This window comes from Lithobates pipiens, unplaced genomic scaffold, assembly GCF_037356315.1.
Source record: "Lithobates pipiens isolate NorthernLeopardFrog02 unplaced genomic scaffold, aLitPip1_a1.2 Scaffold_30, whole genome shotgun sequence".
Classification (NCBI taxonomy): domain Eukaryota; kingdom Metazoa; phylum Chordata; class Amphibia; order Anura; family Ranidae; genus Lithobates; species Lithobates pipiens.
This window is the reverse complement of record NW_027507791.1, coordinates 9310029-9336943: the sequence shown is the minus strand read 5'-3', so window position 1 is coordinate 9336943 and position 26915 is coordinate 9310029. Positions and strand designations below refer to the sequence as shown.

The 26915-nt window shown below is 46.0% G+C and overlaps 1 protein-coding gene across 2 annotated transcripts; it reads left to right on the top strand.

Moving 5' to 3' along the window:
* On the top strand, window positions 1-24409 carry IFT43 (intraflagellar transport 43). Of its 2 annotated transcripts, none has more exons than XM_077463631.1 (9): window positions 1-101; window positions 7254-7340; window positions 19760-19818; window positions 20061-20093; window positions 22590-22636; window positions 22938-23010; window positions 23148-23223; window positions 24011-24073; window positions 24241-24409. In XM_077463631.1, the coding sequence occupies exons 2-9, from the start codon at window positions 7263-7265 to the stop codon at window positions 24343-24345; spliced, it is 534 nt and encodes a 177-aa protein (XP_077319757.1). In that variant the 5' UTR covers window positions 1-101; window positions 7254-7262; the 3' UTR covers window positions 24346-24409. The 2 variants fall into 2 exon arrangements, with proteins under 2 accessions (XP_077319757.1, XP_077319756.1); XM_077463630.1 differs by having other exon boundaries at window positions 7-171.
* The last annotated feature ends 2506 nt before the right edge of the window (window positions 24410-26915 follow it).

Genomic DNA, 26915 nt, shown 5'->3' with positions numbered 1-26915 from the left:
TCTGACGGGTCGCCAAATCTGACAAAACACTTGTCCTACATAGGGGGCGTTGACTGTTGCTGAGGCATCCGGAGAGAGCGCCACGGTTGCTATGGAGACAAGTAAGTGACTGCAGGGACCAACCAGGACATGGAGGACGTGCTGGAGCTGGGAGAGAGCCGGAGAGCCGGGGCGAGTATAATACACAGAGAACCCCTTCATAGTACTGTATACACAGAGATCCCCTCCTATATATACACCTCACATAGCATTGCATACACAGAGACCCCCTTCTGGGTTTACCTCCCATAGTACTGTATACATAGAAACTCCCTCCTATATACCTCACATAGCATTGCATACACAGAGACCCCCTTCATAGTATTGTATACACAGAGACCCCCTCCTATATATACCTCAAATAGCATTGCATACACAGAGGCCCCCTTCTGTGTTTACCTCCCATAGTACTGTATACATAGAGACTCCCTCCTATATATACCTCCCATAGTACTGTATACACAGAGACCCCCTCCTGTATATACCTCCCATAATACTGTATACACAGAGACCCCTCCTATATATACCTCCCATAGTACTATATACACAGACCCCCTCCTATGTATACCTCCCATAGTACTGTGTACACAGAGACCCCTCCTATATATACCTGCAATAGTACTGTGTACACAGAGACCCCTCCTATATATACCTGCAATAGTACTGTATACACAGAGACCCCCTCCTATATATACCTCCCATAGTACTGTATACACAGAGACCCCCCTCCTGTATATACCTCCCATAGTAATGTACATAGAGAGTTATATAGATAGATAGATATAATGTGTATGTAAGTATATACCTTCCATAGTACCCCCCCCCCTCATATATACCAGCATTGTACTATATACACAGATACTCTCTTATATAATCTGTACATACCTCCCATAGTACTGTATACAGATACCGCTTTCTATATATACTTCCCATAGTAATATGTACAGAGTCACTTCAATATATACCTCACTTAGTGCTATATACACAGGAGCCCCTCCTATATAGTGGGGACAAATAATGATTTGATCCTTTGCAGATTGTATAAGTTTGCCTACTTACAAAGAAATGAAGGGTCTATAATTGTTATCATAGGTGTATTTTAACCACTTGAGACCCGCGCTATAGCCGAATGATGGCTACAGCGCGGACCTCCTTTGTCGGGACTACATCTATTGACGTCGTCCCGTGCACGAGCGGCCTGCGCACCCCCTGAGGGCGCGAGCGGCGCGCTCTGTGATCGGCGAGTCTATGAGACTTGCCTGATCACTGATCCGAGCAAGGGGTCGATCCCGACCCCTTATCACGTGATCAGCTGTCAGCCAATGACAGCTGATCATGTGATACAACGGAGCCGGTAATCAGCTATTATTCCTCCTCGCTCTGACAGAGCGAGGAGAAAAAAAAAAGAGCCGATCACCGGCGGCCGTGATCGGGACATCAGTCCCGATCATGGCCAGCCCTGCCAGTGCCCACCTGCCCCCTGCCAGTGCCACCTCATTAAAAAATAAGTGCCCCCCGTCAGTGTCATCCAGCAGTGCCACCCAGCAGTGCCCACAATCTGCCTCAACAAAGGTGCTTCACCCCAGTGCCACATATCCGTGCCCATCAGTGTCATCTACCAGTGCCCATCAGTGCCCAGCAGTGCCACCTATCAGAGCCACCTATCAGTGCCCATCAGTCCCATCTATCAGTGGTACCTATCAGTGCCCCTTAGTGCCACCCATCCGTGCCATCTTATCTGTGCCCATCTTTGCCCATCAGTGCCCCCTTATTTGTGCCCATCGGTGCCACCTTATCTGTGCCTATTAGTGCCGCCTTAACTATGCCTATCAGTGCCCACCAGTGCAGCCTATCAGTGCCCACCAATGCAGCCTATCAGTGCCCACCAGTGCAGCCTATCAGTGCCGCCTCATCAGCGCACTTCAATGAAGGAGAAAAATAACCTGTTTGCAAAATTTTATAACAAACTATTAAACATGATTTATTTTTTTTGGATCTTTTTTTGTTTGTTTAGCAAAAAATAAAACTCCCAGCTGTAATTAAATACCACTAAAAGAAAGCTCTATTTGTGGGAAAAAAATGATAAAAATTTCATTTGGGTACAGTGTTGTATGCCCGCGCAATTGTCATTCAAAGTGCATCAGCGCTGAAAATTGGTCTGGGCAGGAGGGGGTTTAAGTGCCCAGTAAGCAAGTGGTTAAATGATGGAGACAGAATATCAACCAAAAGTCCAGAAAACACACACGATACAAATCTTATAAATTGAGATGCAGTTCAGTGAGTAAAATAAGTATTTGATCCTCTACCAACCAACAATAATTCTGGCTCCCACAGACTGGCTACAGTAGGTGCTCATGTGGTACACAGATGAGTCCTGTGAATGTAAGAAGGAGCTCCTAATGACAACTCATTATGTGTATAAAAGACACCTGTCCACAGAGTCTTTCTTCCATTCAAACCTCACCATCCTTTTTTTTTTTTTCTTTAAAAAGCCAGTGTGAACACACTCCAAAACCTCCACCCGGTGCCAAAGTGCACACATATAAAGAGTGTAACACACAACGTGTAACGGATGTACACATTGTTCTCCAAGAAGGACCTTAACCCTGATCCCCCGGGGCGTTAGGCTCCAGATGGGGACTGAGGTATTATACTTGGTCCATCTGGCCAAAGCCAAAAGGACCCCATTCTTTGGAGGGTCTGCCGAAACAGACCCACCTAAGTACTAGGTGGGGCTCCCCCGAAGGGAGACCCCATGAGAGAGAGGGGGCGAACAAAGCCAGAAGGCCATGTCCACCCCCTACCAAGACTTTCAGGGCAAGCCCAAGGACCTACACTCTACCAGTCACATGTGCAAAATCGTGTACAAACAAAGAAGTGACAAACAAGGGGCTTAAATAAAAGAAGTGGGGAAAGGAAGTGGAGAGAGGAAGGGAAAGTGCCATTGTGTGAAACAATGGCCGGCCCTTCGGCAGGGGAATAAAAAAATTGCTCTGGTTCTAGCCAAAAGCCTCAAGCCTGGAGGCAGGTGCAGAAAAAAGTGTGCGAAGTGCAGTGACATTGGTGCCATAATTCAAGTGATCCACTGTGAAACTACGGCACCCCTGGACTACAATTCCAGGGGCACATACACCACAAGCTTCTTTTAACCCCGGCCCACAGCTAGACCAGTGCAGCCCCGTTCCCACCAGGAAGGCATGGAGCCTTGAGAGCTTAGCGTGAGCCCCAGGAGGAAAAGGCTCCACCAACACTCCCATTGCTCCTAACTAATTACATTCGGGAAATAATAAGCGTGGACCAAAAGCCCTCCAGAGATGTGTGCAAACCAGGTAACCAACTGAGAAACATCTTACCTCTGTGCTTCCCAACAAGGGTTTCTCCACCAAGTAATAAGTGATGTTGTGGTTGGGGATCAAATACTTATTTTACTTACTGAACTACAACTCAATTTATAACATTTGTATCATGTATTTTTTCTGTATTTTTGATTGATATTCTGTCTCTATCATTTAAAATAGACCTATGATAGAAATGATAGACCCTTCGTTTTTTTTTTTTTTTGTAAGTGGGCAAATGTACATAATCTGCAGGGGATCAAATCATTATTTTCCCCACTGTATATGTGGTATACACCCCCCCACCTGTATACACTCTGCTTATCTCCCATAATACTATATATATATATATATATATATATATATCTATATATATATCGCCTATAGTACTTTATTTACAGAGATCCCCTCCTACATATCCCTCCCATAGCACCATATACACAGAGGACCCCCCCCCATATATATATATATATATATATATATATATATATATATATATATATATATATATATATATATATATATATATATATATATATATATATATATATATATATATATATATATACTGTATATCGGGGCTCGACAAAACCCGGTCGCCAGGTCGCATTGGTGACTAGAAATAGCGACCTCGCGCCTGGGGCAGCACAGCTGGGGGTATCCTGTGTCTGTGGACCCCCCCAGCGTGATCGCGTCGGGCCGTTCCGCCGGCGGCCGAAAATTTAGGCCGCGGCTTTGAGGCCTTCTGCGGTCCTATGATTCCTTATGGAATCTGGCGCCCTCTTGTGGTCGCCGTTGGTATGACAAACCAGCAATGTTAATGAAGATTCCTCTGCCTGTATTATATTACCTGCCTCTTCTTCCCTTTATTTAGAACCCCCTAAACATTATATATATTTTTTATTCTAACACCCTAGAGAATAAAATGGTGGTTGTTGCAATACTGTCTGTCACACTGTATTTGTGCAGCGGACTTACAAGCGCACTTTTGTTGGGAAAAATAATTTAGTTAATAAAAAAATAAGACCACAGTAAAGTTAGCCCAATTATTTTTTATATTGTGAAAGATAATGTTACGCCGAGTAAATTGATACCCAACATGTCACGCTTCAAAATTGCACCCGCTCATGGAATGGCGACAAACTTTTACCCTTTAAAATCTCCATAGGCGACGTTTAAAAAAATTCTACAGGTTGCACGTTTTGAGTTACAGAGGAGGTCTGGGGTAGAATTATTGCTCTCGCTCTACCGATCACGGCGCTACCTCCTATGTGTGGTTCGAACACCGATTTTATATGCGGGCAGGACAGGGCGCGTTTAAAAATTATTATTTTTTCTGCTTTATTTTAACTTTTTTTTTTTTTCCACTGTTCTTTTAAAAAAAATGTTGTGTCACTTTTATTCTTATTACAAGGAATGTAAAAATCCCTTGTAATAGAAAAAGCATGACAGGTCCTCTTAAATATGAGATCTGGGGTCAGAGAGACCTCACATCTCATATTTACACTAAAATGCAATTGAAAAAAAATTGTCATTTGAAAAAAATAAATAAAATGTCCCTCTAAGAGCTATGGGCAATGAATTGGAGACGGGGACGGGCGGCGACGGCGCTGCTATCTTCCCCTCACTTGTCTCCATGTCAGGCCAGGGACAGGTCCGGATCGTCGTCACGGACCTGGCTCCTAACTTTTTAAGCTGGCTCCTAGATTCCAAGCAAATTTGTCAACCCCTGCTGTATATACCTTCCTCCATAGTACAGTATGCACAGAGACCTGTATGTATATGTGTGTGTGTGTGTGTATATATATATATATATATATATATATATATATATATATATTTATTACAGTTGTGCTCATAAGTTTACATACCCCGGCAGAATTTATGATTTCTTGGCCATTTTTCGGAGAATAAAAATAACACAAAAACTTTTCTTTCACTGTTTAATGTTTGGCTGAAGCCATTTATCATCAATAAACTGTGTTTACATAATGAAAACAGAAACTACCCAAGAGACCCCCGATCAAAAGTTTACATACTCTGCTGGTTTTGGCCTGATAACATGCACACAAATTGACACAAAGGGGTTTGAATGGCTATTAAAGGTAACCATCCTTACCTGTGATCTGTTTGCTTGTAATTAGTGTGTGTGTATAAAAGGTCAGTGAGTTTCTGGACTCCCGACAGACCCTTGCATCTTTCATCCAGTGCTGCACAGACGTTTCTGGATTCTGAGTTATGGGGATGTGGAAAGCAAAAGAATTGTCAAAGGATCTTCGGGAAAAGGTAGTTGAACTGTATAAAACAGGAAAGGGATATAAAAAGATATCCAAGGAATTGAGAATGCCAATCCGCAGTGCTCACACTCTAATCAAGAAGCGGAAAATGAGGGATTCTGTAACTTGAAACCAAACCACGGTCAGGTAGACAAACTAAAATTTCTGCCAAAACTGCCAGGAAAATTGTTCGGGATGCAAAGAAAAACCCACAAATAACTTCAGGTGAAATACAGGACTCTCTGAAAACATGTGGTGTGGCTGTTTCAAGATGCACAATAAGGAGGCACTTGAAGAAAGATGGGCTGCATGGTCGAGTCGCCAGAAGAAAGCCATTACTTCACAAATGCCACAAAGTATCCCACTTACATTACGCCAAACAGCACAGAGACAAGCCTCAAACCTTCTGGCGCAAAGTCATTTGGAGTGATGAGACCAAAACTGAGCTTTTTGGCCACAACCATAAACTCTACATTTGAAGAGGAGTCAACAAGGCCTATGATGAAAGGTTCACCATTCCTACTGTGAAACACGGCGGTGGATCGCTGATGTTTTGGGGATGTGTGAGCTACAAAGGCACAGGAAATTTGGTCAACACTGTTGGCAAGTTGAATGCAGTATGTTATCAAAAAATACTGGAGGAACATTTGCATTCATCAGCCAGGAAGCTGTGCATGGGATGTACTTGGACATTCCAACATGACAATGATCCAAAACACAAGGCCAAGTCGATCTGTCATTGGCAACAGCAGAATAAAGTGAAGGTTCTGGAGTGGCCATCTCAGTCTCCTGAACTCAATATCATTGAGCCACTCTGGGGAGATCTCAAAACGTGCCGTTCATGCAAGACAGACCAAGAATTTACAGGAACTGGAGGCTTTTGCCAAGAGGAATGGGCAGCTTTACCATCTGAGAAGATAAAGAGCCTCATCCACAAAAGACTTCAAAGCTGTCATTGATGTTAAAAGGGTAAATACACGGTATTAAGAACTGGTGTGTGTAAACTTTTGATGAGGGTCATTTGGGTAGTTTCTGTTTTCATTTCGATTTAAAAAGAGTAAACACAGTTGATTGATAATAAATGGATTCAGCCAAACACTAAGGCTGCTTTCACACTGGAGCAGGCGGGAGTTGACAGTAAAATGCCGCTGGTTTTAGCAGCGCTATTTGGCAGCTAGCGGGGAACTTTTAACTCTCGCTAGTGGCCGAATAAAGGGTTAAATGCGCCCACATATCGCCGCTGCCAAAGCGCTGCCCATTCATTTCAATGGGCAGGAGTGGTGTATACACCACTCTAAAGATGCTGCTTGCAGGACTTTTTTTTTTTTTAACATCCTTCCAAGGAATCGCCCAGGTGTGAAAGCACTCTGTATATAACTTGCATAGTACAGTAAATACAGAGACCTCCTATATATACAGTATTGTATATACCCCCTCTATAGTATATATACATAGACCCCCTCCTATATATACTGTATATACCTCCTATAGTACTATATACACAGATACACCCCAGAACCCCCCCATTATCCTTATGGTGAGATGTATGTGAAGTGTAGTGTGACTGCAGTGTTAACACTTATATAAAATCTTGTCTCTGCAGGGCGCCAGGATGGGACGTCGTGCTCGAGCCGCTCAGGACACTCAACAAGATGATGGAGACACTTCCCGGAGCTTGGCCACAAGAGAGGTGTGCTGAATGTGAAAAGAGAGCAAACAGAATTTCCATACTAACTCCAGATATGCTGCTCATGTTGGATACAGTCAGGAAATTTCACTAAAGCCAGCCATAGACGGTTCGAATCTCGACTGATTCAACAGGAACCGGCTGAGATTTGAACCATATATGGGCAGGCTGAATGTACTGAGTTGATCGATCTTTCAACTTGAGTACAACCAACTTCCTGGATTTGACACGCTGTTATAGCCGCTAGCAATAATCGCTGTATTCTTTTGGTGGGGATGGCTTCCCCCACACCCCACCAGGAGAACACAATGGCTCCGCAGAAGAGATTCTCCCATCAACCCTGTCTGTGATGGGGGATTCGAGGGATTTTCTTTTCTGGCACTTGAGGTTGCAGGAAAGGAATTCGCTCTATCTATGGCCAGCCTTATAGCTAAGGAAAAATTGAGTACAATCCATGGAAATCATTAACCTTTTCAACATGTATGAACAGGCAAACCATACATCTGGTTTCAGATAATGCTTATAGATAAAGATGATTTGCCTGAATAAATGACACTTAGAACTGACATGGTTTATTCATTTTCTTTAATTTAAAACAGTGGTCTGCAAACTGCGGCCCGGGGGACCAGATGCGGCACTGTGCTTGCTTTTATCCAGCCCTTGTGGCACTATTTCATTAACTAATACCAACAATGGGGCATAATTTCTTTCACTGGCACCAATGAAGGGGCACAATTCCTCCCAATGACACCAACGATGGGGTACAATTCCTCTCAATTACACCAATTATGAGGCACAATTTCTCTCAATGACTACACTAAAAAGGGACATAATTCCGCCTAATGACACCAACAATGGGGCCAATGACACCAGTGATGGAACACAATTCCTCCCAATGACACCAATGATGGAGCACATATTCTCCCAATAACACCAACAATGGGGCCCAACAACACCAATGATGGCACGCAGTTTCTCCCACTCACACCAATGAGGGGGGCACAATTCCTCCCACTGACACCAGTTATGGGGCATTGTATTTTCTCTTATTTTCACCAACCGACACAGCTCCTCTCTGTAACTAAATGGGTTGTATAGCCTGCCATTAGGAGAAACTAGGCAAAATTGTTACACAAACACAGAACTTTAATCCCGCCCCAGGGGGGTGGGCCCCATGCTATCAACCCTTCCCACTGCTCCTAGCAACTTCAGTTTTTATTTTGCCTTGCAAGGAGAACGACCTAGGAAACCCTGCGGGCCTCTCGGTCCATGTTTTTGCTGCAGGTTTGCTGCTTTTTGCGCAAGATAGAAGATCTCAGGATCTTTCATCAACTGCCGGCTGGGTGACAGGCTGGTTATCGATATCCTTGTAGTTTACCCAGTCCGGCCATCGAGCGTGAGCAGGCCGCAGCTAAGGCTCGGCAGGCCGCGACATGCCTCAGCTCCAGAGGTGGTCGGTGAGCTTCAATGATTCACGGTATATGACCGGGCTACCGATGTCTGGATCACAGTATACCGAGGCCAGCAGCCACCCTGTAACTGCGCAGGAGTGGGTCTGTGATGGAATGTCTCCCAGCTCTTCAGGACTGGTAAGTACGGCTCTCCCTGCTTCGGTGGGGTGAGCAGCTGGGCATTCCCTGGGGGGTCGATTCGGGGGCCACCTCACCTCCCTATCTTCTCTCCCAAGTCCCTATCACCCCTCCTTCCCCCCTCTGAAGGGGATGGCTGCATGCGGTGTGTGTGGGTCGCTGTTTCTCACCTGTGGGGGTCTGTGCGGCTGGCGTTGGTCCTGGTCTAGGTCTGGGGGTCCCAAAACATGTTTATGGAGGTTGTTCTGACTGTTAGCAGGCAACACGTTTTTATTGTTTGCTCTGTCACCGCATGGCACCGTTCCGGTGGCCATCTTGGATTTGGGAAAGCTATGAAATTCCCCTGGTGAGCTTCAGCAGCCATTTTCTTTAGGATCCTATTGATTACATTGACTGACATTTTCTTAAAGCCTGAGTGATTTTTTTTTTTTCACCGCTGGCCTCTTGTGGCAGCATTACATGTGCTTTCTCTTGCTGCTTCCTGTATCCACTGTGTGTGTGCAGAACACTGGTTGGCTCTTTGCTGAACGCTGAAGCTGCTCTGCAGATCGTTGCACCGCTGGTGGGAGCAGCTACTGCTGACACAATTTTCTCCTCTCTGCAACTGGGAACCTCCTAGGGACTACAGGCACTGCTGTGGCTATCACAGAAGGCCCCAGGGTGGTGAGTCTAGTGCTAAGTAACCCCTACGCGGTGGCAGCAGGAGGGTGGGACCTTCACTGTTCTAAGTCCCCTTGCAGGTGGCAGACAGGCTAGGGTCAGCATTGCTTCAGAAACTGGTGTTTCTTCCCCCGAAATCCAGGCTATAGCAACCGGGTCACCTGCAGTTAGCGCATGGACACCCTGACGGCGGTCCTTGACTCCTATGTTGCTAAGATAGAGGCGGCACGTGGCAGGAAAGGTGCACGTAAGAGGCCCCTGCCCCCCCGTCCTCTGGGGAGAGCTCTGATGCAGACTCGGGCCCTGCTGCGGCTGGAGACCCCTGCTCTGACCTATCAGACGTGGCTGACCAGGACCGTTCGGTCAGTGCGGATGATTCCCCGTCCAGGTCCGGGCGCGACAAGGCTGTGAACTTATCACAGCTGTGCGTGATACCCTGAAGATTCAGGAGCCAGCGGATTCCTCTGCTGATGTACCGGTCCCTTTTGGGTCCCGGAAGCCAGCACGTTCACCTAAGGTGTTCCCGTATTTGACTTATTTCGACAAATTCATTTACAGGGAATGGGGTTGCCCGCAATGGACCTTTTCGGTCCCCAAAAATTTGGCGGTGCGTTACTCCTTTGAGGAAAGCCTTCTCAAGAAGTGGTCGGCTCCACCGGTCATGGACCCCCCAGTATCTAGGTTAAATAAAGTTACCACGATTCCGGTTGAGGGGACTCCTGCATTCAAAGACCCCATGGACAGGAAGGCCGAAGCAGTGGCTCGTTCCTTGTTTACGGTTGTTGGGTCAGCCGTGCGACCTGTACTGGCATCCGCACTGGTGTCGCAGACACTGACTGAGTGGGCAAAACTTTTGCACTGCGAATTGGGAGAGTAGAATGCCTCCCCTGTCTGCGTGGAACTAGCAGACCAACTAGTGCATGGCCTTAAAGTGGAAGTAACCCTTCTATCGTTTTCAGTCAAGGAAGCTGCCATCTTGGCCTCTAATGATTCTTCAACTTCCATAATGCTGCACATGTGATCAGTTATGAAACCAGCCACCAGCCAAGTTTGGTTGAGAGCACAACCATTGTGAAAGTTAGCATTTCCGACATGCTGGGAATGTAAGTGTTTTTTTTTAAACTGGGTTTACTCCCGCTTTAAGTACGTTTGTGACGCCGCTCTGGATACTCTCCCTCTGCTATCCAGGGCCTCAGTGTCAGCCATGGTGCTGAGGCACCTCATTTGGCTGAAATGCTGGTCTGCTGACCAGGCATCCAAGAAAGCCCTGACGGATCTTCCCTTCCTTGGCGAACGGCTCTTTGGAGCCTCATTGGATGACATTATTAAAAATGCCACAGGTGGGAAGAGTACACTACTCCCACAGGCCAGGAAGGCTAAGGAGCCACGCCGCAGGCAAAGGCCCTCCTTTTCCGCTCACAAGCGGCTTTTTCGTCCGCCTGGTGCTTCGGCAAAATGGCGCCAGCCCGACAGGACGTCCACGGACGGTCAGAGGCGTCCCTGGAGCCGCAAGCCTGCGAACAAAAGTGCTACCGTATGAAGGTTTGCCCCCACCCATGTCTCGGGTGGAGGGTCGTCTTTGGGCGTTTGCAGCCCGTTGGACCTCCCGGTTATCAGACCAATAGGTTTGTGATCTGATTTCCACAGGTTACAAGATAGAGTTTCTCTCTTGGCCGCCAAACAGATTCTTTCCCTCCAGCATACCCGTGTCCCCGCTAGGGGCGGTGAGGGACTTGCTGAATCAGGGGGTGATTGTACCGGTTCCGGAATCGGAACGCTTCCAGGGGTTCTACTAAGAAGGAAGGGGTATGTCCAATATTGGACCTAAAAGCCCTAAATCACTTTGTAAAAGTGCAGAGGTTCAGAATGGAATCAGTTCGCTCAGTAGTGGCTGCACTCCATCAAGGGAACTTCCTGGCGTCCTTGGACATTCAGGATGCCTACCTGCACATACCCATATGCCTTCGGCATCAAAAGTTTCTGCCTTTGGCAGTTGGGGAAGCACACTACCAGTTTGTGGCTCTTCCTTTTGGCCTGGCATCAGCCCCCCGAGTCTTTACCAAAGTACTGGCTCCAGTATTGGCGTTGTTGAGACAATGCGGGATCATGGACGATCTCCTCCTGAGAGCTTCTTCTGCCTCAGAATTAGCAGAGGATGTGGTGATCATCTTGCAGTCCCTGCAAGCATTTGGGTGGCTGTTGAACCTAAAGAAGTCGGTGATGGTACCCACTCAGCGTCTGGAGTACCTGGGGTTACTATTGGACACCAGGGAAGCGAGGGTTTTTCTCCCCTCAGACAAATTGCTGACTCTCAGATCTGCGGTCAAACTACTGATGAACCGCAAGTGGTCATCACTCCGCTTTTGCATGCGGGTGCTGGGGCTCATGGTAGCCTCCTTTTGAGGCAGTACCTTATGCCCAGTTCCACACCAGAGTCCTGCAGAAGGAGATCTTGACAAAATGGGACAAATCTCCGTTGTCCCTGGATCGGCAGATCTAGGTGAGCCAGCCAGTCAGGGACTCCCTGATCTGGTGGTTGAGGTCCCCGGTGATTCAGGCTGGAAAATCGTTCCTTCCTCTGAAATGGACTGTGGTCACTACAGACGCCAGTCTGTCCGGCTGGGGTGGACTGATGGGGATTTAGTCGGCTCAGGGTCTCTGGTCGACGGAAGAATACAAGTTGCTGATCAATCTGCTCGAACTGAGAGCGATCAGGCTGTGCCTCCACACGTGGTCGACGTGTCTTCAAGGGCATCCGACCAGGATACAGTCAGACAATGCCATGGCTGTGGCGTACATAAATCACCAAGGGGGAACAAGAAGCTCAGCCGCTGCTCGGGAGGTCGCTCACATACTTTGGTGGGTAGAGCGACACGTTCCAGCCCTGTCGGCCATTTACATCCTGGGGGTGGAAAATTGGCAGGCGGACTATCTGAGTCGACAGATGCTGGACCCAGGATAATGGGCATTGCATCCGGAGATATTCAGGCTGCTGTGCTTGAAATGGGGCACACCAGATGTGGGTTTATTGGCCTCCCAGCTCAATCGGAAGGTGCCGAGATTCGTGTCCAGGACAAGAGGTCCGTGGGCAGATGCGTCAGGCACGCTGGTGGCTCCGTAGGATCAGTACCAGCTGATCTACGCCTTTCCTCCGCTGAAACTGTTGCCACATCTGCTTCGCAGAGTGGAAGCCGAGGGGATTCCAGTAATCCTGATTGCCCCAGATTGGCCTCTGCGGGCCTGGTACGCAGACCTGGTGCGCGTGGTGGCAAACACTCCCTGGTGACCGCCGTTGAGAGAGGTCCTCCTATCTCAAGGTCCAATCCTTCACCCTGCTTTACCATTGCTGGCTTTAATGGCCTGGCTATTGAAAGCCTGGTATTGAGGAAACGGGGTCTGTTGGACTCGGTGATTCCAACTATGCTGTTGAAGCGGAAATCTTCTTCCAGGAAGATATACCATCGTACTTGGAAGGCCTACATCTCCATGTGTGAGGAGAAAGGGTGGCATCCGTGCTCCTTCTCTATATCCAGGATCCTGCTGTTTCTTCAGCAAGGTGTAGACTAGAGGTTGGCGTTAAACACCATCAAGGGGCAGATTTCAGCTCTGACTGTCTTTTTTCAAAGACCCCTGGCGTCTCACTCATTAGTGAGTACCTTTGTGCAGGGGGTGCGACATGTAGTCCCTCCAGTGCGTCCTCCGTTACCTCAGTTGGATTTGAACCTGGTGTTGTCGGTGCTTCAGAAGCCGCTGTTTGAGAATATCAGGGAGATTCCTCTGCTGACCCTTTCACAGAAGGTGGTCTTTCTAGTGGCCATCGCATCGACCAGGAGGGTTTCGGAACTGGTGGCCTTGTCCTGCAAGATGCCTTATCTGGTCATACACAGGGAGAAGGTGGTGTTGCGTCCGCAACCGTCCTTTCTACCAAAGGTGGTTTCGGCCTTTCATATCAATGAGGACATTGTATTGCCATCATTGTGTCCTAAGCCGAAGCACCCCAAGGAGGTGACCCTTCACGCTCTAGATGTGGTTAGGGCTCTGAAGGTGTACTTGTCTGCCACAGCTTCCTTTCGGAAGTCAGACTCGCTGTTTGTTTCGGTGGCTGGTCCTAAGAAAGGCATGGCGGTCTCGTCAGCCACCATTTCCAGGTGGATCAGACAGATTGTAGTCCAAGCCTATGCCTTGAAGGGGCAGGTGCCCCCCTTTCCAGTCACGGCCCACTCTACAAGAGCAATCGGAATGTCTTGGGCCTTCCGACACCAAGCGCCTGTCGCTCAGGTGTGTAAGGCGGCAACCTGGTCGTCTGTCCATACGTTTACCAAGTTCTACAAGGTAGACGCCTGTTTTGGCCGCAAAGTTTTGCAGGCGACCGTGTAGTTGCAATTGAATTTTTTTCCTGGTTTTTCGACAAAAGCGCAGTACTGTTTTGGTTAATGCACTGTTGCATTACTTCCGCAATTTTGCGGTCTTGGAGATCACTCCTGTTGAGGATACCCGGTTATATAGTGGTGTTTTTCCACACACTGCTGTTTTTTTGTGGGTTTAGTTTCACTTGTTCCCACTTGCCACAGTGGATGAAGTTTTTATTCTGTTTTTCCCACCCCTCGTTTGGCACTGCTTGGAGATGTCCCATTTAGTTACAGAGAGGAGCTGTGTCGGTCGGTGAATATAAGAGAAAATAGGATTTTTTGTACTCACCGTAAAATCCTTTTCTCTGTAATTCACCAACCGACACAGCACCCACCCCTCCTTTTTTCTACATTATACTGCTTGTTGACGTACTGAAGCTGCTAGGAGCAGTGGGAAGGGTTGATAGCACGGGGCCCGCCCCCCTGGGGCGGGATTAAAGTTCTGTGTATTGTGTAACAATTTTGCATAGTTTCTCCTAATGGCAGGCTAAACAACCCATTTAGTTACAGAGAGGAGCTTTGTCGGTCGGTGAATTACAGAGAAAAGGATTTTACGGTGAGTACAAAAAAATCCTATTTTCTCACTGTCGTTGGGACTTTTTCTACCCCCCTAAAGTCTGAGGGTATTAAACTGGCCCTTTGTTTAGAAAAAATGGAGACTCCTGGTTTAAATTAACAAAAATGCAGATTTTTCATATGGAAAAAGTAGTTATGCACCTACATTTACAACCACCTCAAAAATTTGAATCCAGTGGCCCAGATTAGGTGTCAATGATTTAATTTCCTTAGGAAGTATGCAGGTGGAGCTTGTCCTATTTAAACCTCAGGGGTAGATTTACTACAACCGGTGCACACAGAATCTCGTGCAGTTGTGCGTTGTAACCAATCAGCTTCTAGGTCTTGTTGTCAAAGCTTAACTGAACAAGCTAAAGTTAGAAGTTGATTGGTTACCTTGCACAGCTACACCAGATTGTGTGCTTTTAGTTTTAGTAAATCCCCTCTATAGGGTCTGGTGTTAGGTCTTTGCTATTGATGAATGTGTTGTTAATATTCCAAGGTCAATAGAGCTCTCTAAAGCCATCAGAAAGAAAGTTGTTTATGAATCTGGCGAGGGATTTGAAATGAATAATTCCATCATAAGGAAAAAAATCCACAAGGGGTGTAGATTTCAAACAACTGCTATTTTGCCCACCCCTGGCTGGCCCAGCACATTCTACCCACAAGCTGACTGATACTGAAAAAATCACAAAGAACCCCAAAAGAAAATTTTGGAGTGTTTGAGTAACTGTTGTAACAGTTGAGGTCAAGCAGCATGCATCTATAATCAAGAAAGAGAAAGAGAAAAATCAACATGCATGAGAGGTGCCCTAAGAAAAAGCCTTTGCTGTTCCGAAAAGAACATTAGAGCAAGAATAGAGTTTGCCATTGAACATATAGGCAAAGACCAGACCTTCTGGAACAATGGTGTTGATTTGCTAAAACGGGAGAGTGCAAAAGTTGGTACAGCTGTGTATGGTAGCCAATCAGCTTCTTAAGCTGGCCATAGATTATATCATTTTCTTGTTCAATTCCTTTAGATTTACCTTCAACTACGTAGTGCAAGGGACTGCCTGATTGCATACAAATTGAAAGTGTTTAGGTTTGACCTCCATATTATGTGATTTTGGTAAATCTAAAGGAAAATTGTCTAATCTATGACCAGCCTGACTTCAGCTTGTTCAATTAAGCTTTGACAAAAAATAATACCTGGAAGCTGATTGGTTTCTATGCACAGCTGCACCAGATTTTGCACTCTCCGGCATTAGTAATTCAACCCCCAATGTACTGAAGATCGATCAACCTAAATGTGGAGCTGTTTGGTCACAGTAATAGTAGACATGTTTGTCACAAACTGAGGGAAATGTTTCAGGAGAACCACCTCGTAACAACTGTGAATCATGGTGGTGGTTATGTTATGGTTTGGGGTTGTTTTGCTGTTTCAGAGACCAAGCAGCTTCATCAAGTCCGCTATGCATTCTGCATTATATTAATCACTTCCCGCCCGCCATATAGCAAAATGACGGCCAGAAAGTGGTTGCATTATCTTGACAGGGCATCTTGACTGGCCATCCAGCAGAATAAGCCACTTGGTGATCGGTGGTGTGGTATGTCAATCGGACACACCTCATCTCCGAACTAGGCAAAGAGCCTATGACGTAGGTTCTTTACCACGTGATCAACTGTGTACAATCACAGCCAATCACAGTGTAAACAAGAAGAGCCGTTTACCGGCTCTTCCACTCACACTGACAGACGCGAGTAGAGGAGAGCTGATCTGCTGCTCTCCTTGACGGGGGTCTGCAGTGATGATCAGCGCATTGATTATCAGTGCAGATCCATCGAATGCCCACTGGAGACCACCAGGTGAGCCCACCAGGGGTGCCAAGCAGTGCCCGTTAGGATGGCACTCTGTGCCCATCAGTGTTTGCCTGTCAGTCCCTGCTGAGCAGTACTTCCCATCAGTGCTGTATATCAGTGCCATTCATCAGTGCTGCTTAACAGTGCCGTCTATCAGTGCTGCATACAAGTGCCTCATGATCAGTGCCCATTAGGGATGAGCCAAACACCCCCTGGTTCAGTTCACTCCGGAACATGCGAACAGGCAAAAATTTTGTGTGAAGCCTATTAAAGTTTATGGGACACGAACATGAAAAATCAAAAGTGCTAATTTTAAAGGCTTATGTGCAAGTTATTGGCATGAAAAGTATATGGGGACCCGGTTACTGCCCCAGGGGACATGTATCAATGCAAAAAAAAGTTTTTAAAACGACAGGAACAGTGATTTTAATAATGCTTAAAGTGAAACAATAATAATGAAACATTCCTTCAAATATCATGCCTGGGGGTTCCCCTTAGTCTGTCTGTAAAGTGGCACATATGTGCAATGTGTAGAACAGTGCCACAGCAAAATTACATTTCTAAAGGAAAATCTTTTATTTAAACTTGCTCACGTCTGTAATGTAACCGGGTGACCCCACCCTGTCTGACGTCACATGACTTTAGAAGGGGCGGGTCACTCAGTTACATCACCGGGTGGCCCCGCCCATACCTATATAACAGCTGTCACAGCCAAGAGACAGCAGTCACCAGGAGGTCTCCCATCGAGGCGCAGCTTTTTCTTTTCTATGTTTTTTGGGTCCATCGGGCGACGTGATTGTAGATGGATGGATATCGCGGGACACTTTTTTTTTTTTATTTTATTTTTTTAATAAAGGAATTGTCAAAAAACTGTCTATTGTGGTTTAACTTTTTGACACTTTTTTTTTATTTTTTTTTGTGAATGAGTAGGGGTACAGTGAATGAATGAATACCCATTCACATGGTGGGCGGGATCTGGGGGCCCCCTTGTTAACCACTTCCCACCCGGCCAATGCACATATACGGCCGGGTGGGAGCCGTCTACTTCTGATAGGACGTTCAGGAACGTCCTTCAGAAGGAGCGGGATCGCGCACGCGCGTGCCCGCGCAGCGGCGCAATCCCGATGTGCTCGTGTCACCCGGACACGGCGCATCTCAGATCGGCAGGAGGGCTCTGTGTTTGGCCCTCCTGATCACATGACGGCCGTGTCCAATCACGGCCGTCATGTGATGTAAACAAACAGCCGGTTGCTAGGCAATCGGCTCCTCCTCTCCTCACACAGAAGTCATCGCTGAGGAGAGGAGAGCAGATCGCTGCAGCCGGCTGATGATCAGTGAGTATGAGCGTTTTTTTACTCACTGATCATCAGTCTAGTGTAAACACACAGCACACCACACAGTATAAACACAATGTCCCCACATACGTCCCCAAAACACACATGTCCCCAAATAATAAAAACACATGTCCCTAATAATAAAAACATGTCCCCCACATATGTCCCACTAAAATCACATGTTCCAATGATTATCTGCACACATATGTACGTGATCACCTGCACACATATGTACATGATCATTTGCGTACATATGTCCGTGATCACACAAACCAATTATTATACACTTAACGGAATTTCTTTTACCAAAAACATGTAGCAGAATACATTTTGGCTTAAATTTATGACAAAATTTGATTTTATTGGATTTCTTTTAAAATAGAAAAAAGAAAATATTGTTTTTTTTCCAAATATCGCAAAAAAAATTAAAAACGGAGTCATGAATAAATAACACCAAAATAAAGCTCTATTTGTGCGAACAAAATGATAAAAATTTAATTTGGGTACAGCGTAGCATGACTGCGCAATTGTCATTGAAAGCGCTAGAGCGATGAAAGCTGAAAATTGGGCTGGGAAGGAAGGGGGCGAAAGTGCCCTGTATTGTAGTGGTTAAAGGTGGCTTCCAGATTCTGATATTTGTCAGCCTTTTTTTTTTTATTATTTGGAGCGCAAACAAAATTTAAAACCCGAATGGTGATCAAATACCACCAAAGTAAAGCTCTATGTGTGGAAAAAAATAAATCTAAAAATTTATTTTGAGTACAATGTTGCATGACTGCACAATTATCATTCAAAATGCGACAGCGCTGAAAGTTGAAAATTGGACTGGGCAGGAAGGGGGTGAAAGTGCCCGGTATTGAAGTGGTTAAATTGGGCTTAATGAAAATGTGAGGCCATAGATCTAAAGTTTGACTTTTGACCAGAAATTAGTCTTTCAGCCATGATCTGAAACACACCAGCAAATCCACCACAAATCAGCTAAAAAAGAAGACGTGGGTTATGGAGTGCATTGGTCAAAGCTCTGATTTGAATCCCATTGAAGTGTTGTGGGGGATTTGAAATGGGAAGTTCATTTGAGGAAACCCACAAACCTCTTGCATCTGTAGATTTTGCATGGAGGACCAGTCAGAGACTGGTGGAGAGTTGAACGAAAATCTCTACAAGTAACTTCTGCTATAGGAGGCAAATACCAGGTGTACAGAGCTGTAAACCATGAAAAATTAATGCATTTTTTCACCCAGGAGTGACCACTTTTTGCACAGCCATCTGTACAAATCAATGACAGGCTGCAGCTGTATACTGATAATTGAAGAGCCAAATGTTTGCTTGTGTGCAAGGATGCATGTGTGCCCCTGGAAGCAGATAGATTGCATCCTGGGCCACTTGTCTGTCTCGGTTTGATAAAGATCTAATGTTTGCCTGTTTAAAATTTGTTAAAAAGTTAACAATTTCTATGGAATTTACTTAATTTTTTACATCACTGTAAGTGAAGGCAATGTGTTCCTTGGAGTCATATATCCTATACCTATACTGTATATAATTGGTAGCAATGTCTTTGTGCCCTTTCACACAGGTGGTTTGCATTCTGATCAGCAGGGGATCCGCTCACAAATCTCCTGCTGATCATAGCAGATTGGAGGAAATGACAGGTCTGTATCTGCTCAGTTTTTGCAGAGCGGACATGGACAGACCCGCTCTGCTCTATGGGCATCTTCAAGTAAATGGACTCCGCTGTCCGTTTATACCCAACTGACTCAGATCTAGTCCGCCCAAATCGAAGAGGATGCAGTCCTCCTCAATTTTTTTTCTATCGGGCCTGATTGGACCTGGAGGTAGTTAACTGGACACAAATCAGTAGGGATGCATGGACCTTCCGATCAGGTCCACCTAAAAAAGTGACAGGCAGATCTGATCAGATCGCCAGTGTAAAAGAGCCCTTACTTGGAGTTCTGTATCTTACACTGTATATTAGTGGTAACAATGTGTTGCTTGCTACAAGTTATGTTCTGATTCTCTTCATTTTCTTGTTTCAGGGCCCCCCGAAACCACTACGGCAGGGAGGGTGGGCAGACGACTCCTCAGGGACCACCAAGTGAGTGTTTCCTTCTAACATTGGGGATAATTGTGAGCTGTTGATAATGTACTGGAAGAGTTACAACCTAACACACCCTCAGCAATCCTATAGGTAAACTTGGGGCTCCAGCATGCCATCCGGACCCCGCATAGGTCACATTCATTTCCATGATATCAGTACTAGGAACACTTTCCAGACTGACATTCAGAAAGACTGCTCACGTTACATTTATTGGATAAAAAGATGTTTCTTTCTTGCAGGCTGGGAAAGCGTGGTGCGGAGGACGTGGAAGAGTAAGTGACGCCATGTAAAGGTGTAGTAAAGTCCTTTGTGAAAACATTGCAACATTTTAGAGGGCAGAGAATTGTCTGCTCTCTTCCCTGTAAGAGGCCGCCATGTTTTGCCTCTTGCAACCATTCACATGAGGGAAACCTATTACTAAATATAATATTTTCCTCCAGGAGTCCATCTCATCTCTGCCATTGTGTAATGAGATTGTATTGTTAAGTGTGTCCAGGACAAGGACCACCTCCCATCCTTCTCTTCTCATTATGTTATACATTATTAGATATCTGTGTACAATACAGTGCCTTGCGAAAGTATTCGGCCCCCTTGAACTTTTCAACCTTTTGCCACATTTCAGGCTTCAAACATAAAGATATAACATTTTTATTTTTTGTGAAGAATCACCAACAAGTGGGACACAATTGTGAAGTGGAACGAAATCTATTGGATTTTTGAAACTTTTTTAACTAATAAAAAAATGAAAAGTGGGGCGTGCAAAAAAGTGGGGCTCGAGTAAGTAATTAGGGGGGGCTGGGGAGGATGCTATACACAGAAGGTTTTTTATCTTAATGCATAGAATGCATTAAAATAAAAAACCTCCTGCCTTTACAACTCCTTTAATGCATTATTTTATATCAGTTTATAATATAGTATGCAGTCTACATTATACAGCAGTGTATTCATAATAAATAATAAAAATGTATAATTCTGTATTATATAATATGCGCCACATGCTATATGTGCAATGCAAGTAAACAAAAGAAGAAGAAGTAAACAAAACTTACTATACTTGCTATGCAAGCATAATATAATGTATAATATACACCGCATACTATATTTGCTACCTAAATAAACACTCAAATGTGCGATTTCCATAATAAACCTGTTACTCCTGGAAATTGTACATTATACATCTCTTCTTGCTATAGTACTCTGAGTGCGTTTATATTATACATCTCTTCTCACTATAGTACTCTGAGTACATTATATAATACATTATTATACATCTTTGTACATTATAGTATGTAGTGTATATTAAGGTATACATAGTATACAGTTAGGTCCATATATATTTAAACACAGGCCTTGAGGCAATTTAGTTTGCATATGTAGCGCTACACAAGTTACTTATTCATTCAGGCACATTTACATTTTTTTTCAGGTATTTACCAAAACATATTTAAAGTGTTAGTTAGCCCAAAAAAACCTGCCAAAAACAGATCTTGTTCCCGTACGTAAAGCATTTTATACAGCACAGTGACCAGTGTTTGATACATTCTGAGGAAAGAAGAACGCACTGATGAGCTTAGCAACATAAAAAGGCCTGGACGTCCACGGAAGGCAACAGTGGTGGATGATCACAGGATGCTCTCTATGGTTTTCAGCTTTGTCTTCAGAGCTGCAGTGCGGAGATGCATTGTGCATTTCTTTAGTATCTGGTGCAGAGGTAGAATCATTTTCATTCTTTAAGGTCACCAAACCATCTATTGGAGCTTTGCAATCTTCATTCACCATTCACAACATCCAGACAAGTGAAGGACGCTCTCCTGGGCGTATCATTGTCAAAGTCTACAATCAAGAAAAGACTTCACAAGAGCAAATACAGAGAGTTCATCACAAGGTACAAAACATTCTTTGGATGGATGAAACTAAGATTAATCTATGCCAGAATGACAGGAAGAAAAAAGAGCGGAAAAGGCTTGGATTAGCTCATGATCCAAAGCACACAACGTCCTCTGTAAAACATGGTAGAACTTGCAGTGTGATGACATGGGCATGCATGGCTTCCAGTGGCACTGGGTCATTGGTGTTTATTGATGATGTGACAGAAGACAGAAACAGCCAATTGAATTCTCCAGTGCTTAGAGATATACTGCCAGCCCAGATTCAGCCAAATGCAGCAAAATTGATTGGACAGCGCTTCACAGTACAGATGGACAATGATCCAAAACACACTGCAAAAGCAACCCAGGAGTTTTTGAAGGAAAAGTAGTGGACAATTCTGCAATGACCGAGTCAGTCACCTGACCTCAACTCAATTGAGCATTTCACTTGCTGAAGGCAAAACTAAAGGCAGAAAGACCCAGAAAGAAAGAAAAACTGAAGACAGCTGCAGTTAGAGCCTGGCAAAGCATCAGAAAGGAGGAAACCCAGTCTTTGGTAATGTCCATGGGTTCCAGACTTCAGGCAGTCATTGCTAGTAAAGGATTCTCAACAAAATATTAAAAATTAACATTTTATTTATGATTATATTCAGTCCAATTACATTTGAGCCCCTGAAAATGGGTGGGGAGCTGTTAATAAACATGGTTGCAATTCCTAAAGAGCCACGAGTATGAAAATTGTGCCTGTGTCCAAATATATATGGGCCTAACTGTACATTCTGTGTACATTATAATATACTTTTACAACTTTGTACAATATAGTATGCAGTGTATTTTTTTTTTATTATACAATTTGTGTACAATGTAGTACACTGTGTGCATTCTCTCTTCTTCCTGCAGCAGCCGTTTGAGACAGCAAAGTCTGGATGAGTCAGATGAGGGTGAAGGTGAGTGAGATGCATGGAGTCCAAAGGTGGTTGTATGGAGTCATATGAGCCCAGAACCAGGATAACAGAGAGAAGACAGGGATACGGGTCCATGACGGGGATAACCGAGAGAAGACAGGACAAGAATAACAGAGGACAGAGAAACACGTACAGTAGAGGGATAACAGAGAGAGGACAGGGATACGGGTACAGGACAGGGATGACGGATAACAAAGCAAAGACAGGGATACGGGTACAGGGCAGGGATAACAGAGAGAGCACATTTTGTGATATTCTGCCATTTTTGGAATTGTGTCGGTAGATATTCCGGTGATTCCAGATCTGGAGGAGGTTCAGGAGGAGGATTTAGCTCAGCAAGTTGCTGCACCCCCTAGGTAAGAACTGTTCTGTATCTTGCTATGTCTCTGTATGCTGTGTCCTCTCTACCTTTCCACACTCTCTCACTGTGTACTTTTCTTGCTTCTTCTCTCTATCACTTCTCTAACATTATATAACATTTTCTTTCCTTTAGTGTTCAAGTAAATCGAGTGATGACCTATAGAGACCTGGACAATGACCTTATGAGACACGCCGCTTTCCAGACCCTGGTGAGCTCCCTGAGTCCCCCCATACTGCCACTAGACATCCCCAGTGTCCCACTTGCTTCCACTTAACACTCTATATGCTCTATGTGCTGCTACTAGACACCCCGTCTGCTCCACATACTGCCACTAGACACTCCGTCTGCCCCACATACTGCCAGTGCACACCCCATCTGCCCCACATGCTGCCAGTGGACACCCCGTCTGCCCCACATGCTGCCAGTGGACACCCCGTCTGCCCCACATGCTGCCAGTGGACACCCCGTCTGCCCCACATGCTGCCAGTGGACACCCCGTCTGCCCCACATGCTGCCAGTGGACACCCCGTCTGCCCCACATGCTGCCAGTGGACACCCCGTCTGCCCCACATGCTGCCAGTGGACACCCCGTCTGCCCCACATGCTGCCACTGGACACCCCGTCTGCCCCCCATACTGCCTCTGGACACCCCCTGTCCCCCACATACTGCCTCTGGACACCCCCTGTCCCCCACATACTGCCACTAGAAACCCCTGAATTTTTACCAAAGGTTATGCGTTATCCTTCCTTACAGTGAATTTCCCCAGAAAATGCAATACACCCTCAGCCCAGAGTACCTGTGTTATCTGCTTTAGTATGGAGGTTGGTGTGGGGTCACCTGGGATGGATGGTTCTTGTGTTTTCATGGGTGTGACACGGAAGGGCAGTTGGCTGTACTATCGGCTGTAAGCAGAAAATCTGCAATCATCTATATCAATGTACAGTTTGACTATAGACGTTTCTTTTTACTCAACACTATCATATTCTCTTATCAGGATGGAGACATCGATCTAAAACTCCTCACCAAAGTCTTGTCACCAGAAGGGGAAGTGAGAGAGGTGAGATCACATACTGCAAGGTTGAGGTTGACAGGTCTGGGGTGGGAAATAACATGTTGGGGGGGGGGGTAACATGTCTGGAAGGGATATGACATGTTGGGGGGGGGGGGAGCTAGGGGTGATGATATTTTGTGGGAGCAATGTGGTAATGTGGTTTTCCTCCACAGGACGACGTGCACTGGGACTGGGATTTGCTTTACACTGAAGTTTGCTCTGAGCTCCTGACGGAGTGGGATGTGGGGAAGACGGAGGATGATGCCTTAGTCTGCTGACTGTAAAGCAAAGTTATTTTTCTTTGTACATATGCAATAAACTTTCTATTATATATTCATAGAAGGAATCGGCTATGTCTTGTGGTATTGGTCAGCAGCTCTTCTCTGCCCTGACCTGAGCACCCTCCTGCTGGGTAAGGGCAGAAGGTGCCATATCATAGCAGTGCCAGGGATAGGAGGCATCTGCCAGGGACACACAACACAGTTAGGTGGGTGTCAGTTGGTCACTGGCCAGAAATTCGGGACAGATGGTGTGCATGTCATGCTGGCTGCCCTGACAGGCCACGTACTGATGCCAGGCCGGACCCTCAGTATATGTACTGGGAGTCGTGTATGACCTGTTTTAGTAAATCGAAGTTACCATTTTGCACTTTTCTGAGCTACCAGTGTACTGCTGCTATTGTCTGAGCCTGCAGAGCTTCTAGAAGAGTCGGGGGGGGGGTTCACCTATCATTTTACAAGGAAGGGGGGTCCTCCTATTATATTCAGACTTTGGCTGTGTCTCTGTCAGGTATTACACTCCCCCCCCAAGCCCTATATTCACCCCATGCTGCCTCCCCCCTCTGATATGAGCCAGTGAAGGGAGATTTTCCAATGAGATTACATCCTCCTGATCTTATCTGTAATGTAGTGGCTCTGTTGCTCTTATTAGCTGATGATAATTAGCATGTGATGACAACGTCAAGTGCAGCTAATGATGCTGAGGAATGTAAGCGGCGTGTTCCACCGAGACCTTACTATGCACTCTGCAAACATGGGACCCACACTGTGCACTCTACAAACATGGGACCCGCACTGTGTACTCTGCAAACATGGGACCCGCACTGTGCACTCTGCAAACATGGGACCCGCACTGTGCACTCTGCAAACATGGGACCCGCACTGTGCACTCTGCAAACATGGGACCCGCACTGTGCACTCTGCAAACATGGGACCTGCACTGTGTACTCTGCAAACATGGGACCCGCACTGTGTACTCTGCAAACATGGGACCCGCACTGTGCACTCTGCAAACATGGGACCTGCACTGTGTACTCTGCAAACATGGGACCCGCACTGTGTACTCTGCAAACATGGGACCCTACACTATGGAAACATTGGATCTGCACTGTGCATCCTACACACATCAGACTGCATACTGTGTAAACATCAAACTCTGCACTGTGCACTCTGCAAACATCAAACTCCGCACTATGCAATCATGGGACCCCATATTCTTTTCTCTGCAGATGTGGGACCCCACACTGGACTCTCTGCAGACCTGGAACCCCTGTGCTGTGTTGTCTGCAGATGTCTCGAAATGTGCTCTTTGCATGATTTGAATGCTGCACTGTGCACTACACATACGTGAGACCCCCGCACTGTGCACTACGCATACGTGAGACCCCCGCACTGTGCACTACGCATACGTGAGACCCCACACTGTGCACTACGCATACGTGAGACCCCACACTGTGCACTACGCATACGTGAGACCCCACACTGTGCACTACGCATACGTGAGACCCCGCACTGTGCACTACGCATGCGTGAGACCCCGCACTGTGCAAAAACGCATGCGTGAGACCCCGCACTGTGCACTACGCATGCGTGAGACCCCGCACTGTGCACTACGCATGCGTGAGACCCCGCACTGTGCACTACGCATGCGTGAGACCCCGCACTGTGCAAAAAACGCATGCGTGAGACGCCGCACTGTGCAAAAAACGCATGCGTGAGACGCCGCACTGTGCAAAAAACGCATGCGTGAGACGCCGCACTGTGCAAAAAACGCATGCGTGAGACGCCGCACTGTGCACTACGCATAGTGAGACGCCGCACTGTGCACTATGCATACGTGAGACCCCGCACTGTGCACTATGCATACGTGAGACCCCGCACTGTGCACTACGCATGCGTGAGACCCCGCACTGTGCACTACGCATGCATGAGACCCCGCACTGTGCACTACGCATGCGTGAGACCCCGCACTGTGCACTATGCATGTGGGGTTCCTCAGATTAAATACTTCTGTCCTGGGGCAGCAGTATCCTGACCCCCTATTAGTGTGTGTATAGCATTGTGGTGTTCCCCATAAATTACACACCATTGAGTGTGTGTATGGCAGTGTGGTGTTCCCATAAATGATCCTCCTATGAGTATGTGTATAGCATTGTGGTGTTCCTCATAAATGACCCACCATTGAGTGTGTGTGTGTGTGTGTGTGTGTGTGTGTGTGTGTGTACAGTGGTGTGAAAAAGTGTTTGCCCCCTTCCTCATTTCCTGTTCCTTTGCATGTTTGTCACACTTAAGTGTTTCGGAACATCAAACCAATTTAAACAATAGTCAAGGACAACACAAGTAAACACAAAATGCAATTTGTAAATGAAGGTGTTTATTATTAAAGGTGAAAAAAAATCCAGACCATCATGGCCCTGTGTGAAAAAGTGATTGCCCCCCTTGTTAAAACATACTATAACTGTGGTTGTCCACACCTGAGTTCAATTTCTCTAGCCACACCCAGGCCTGATTATTGCCACACCTGTTCACAATCAAGGCATCACTTAAATAGGAGCTGCTTGACACAGTAA

Bases quoted from the DNA above. Each gene is read 5' to 3' on its own strand.
- IFT43 (XM_077463630.1), top strand. From the start codon at position 130: ATGGAGGACGTGCTGGAGCTGGGAGAGAGCCGGAGAGCCGGG. The intron at 7,341-19,759 runs GTGTGCTGAATG...TTCTTGTTTCAG, and splicing joins GGAGCTTGGCCACAAGAGAG to GGCCCCCCGAAACCACTACG. The intron at 24,074-24,240 runs GTGAGATCACAT...TTTCCTCCACAG, and splicing joins CAGAAGGGGAAGTGAGAGAG to GACGACGTGCACTGGGACTG.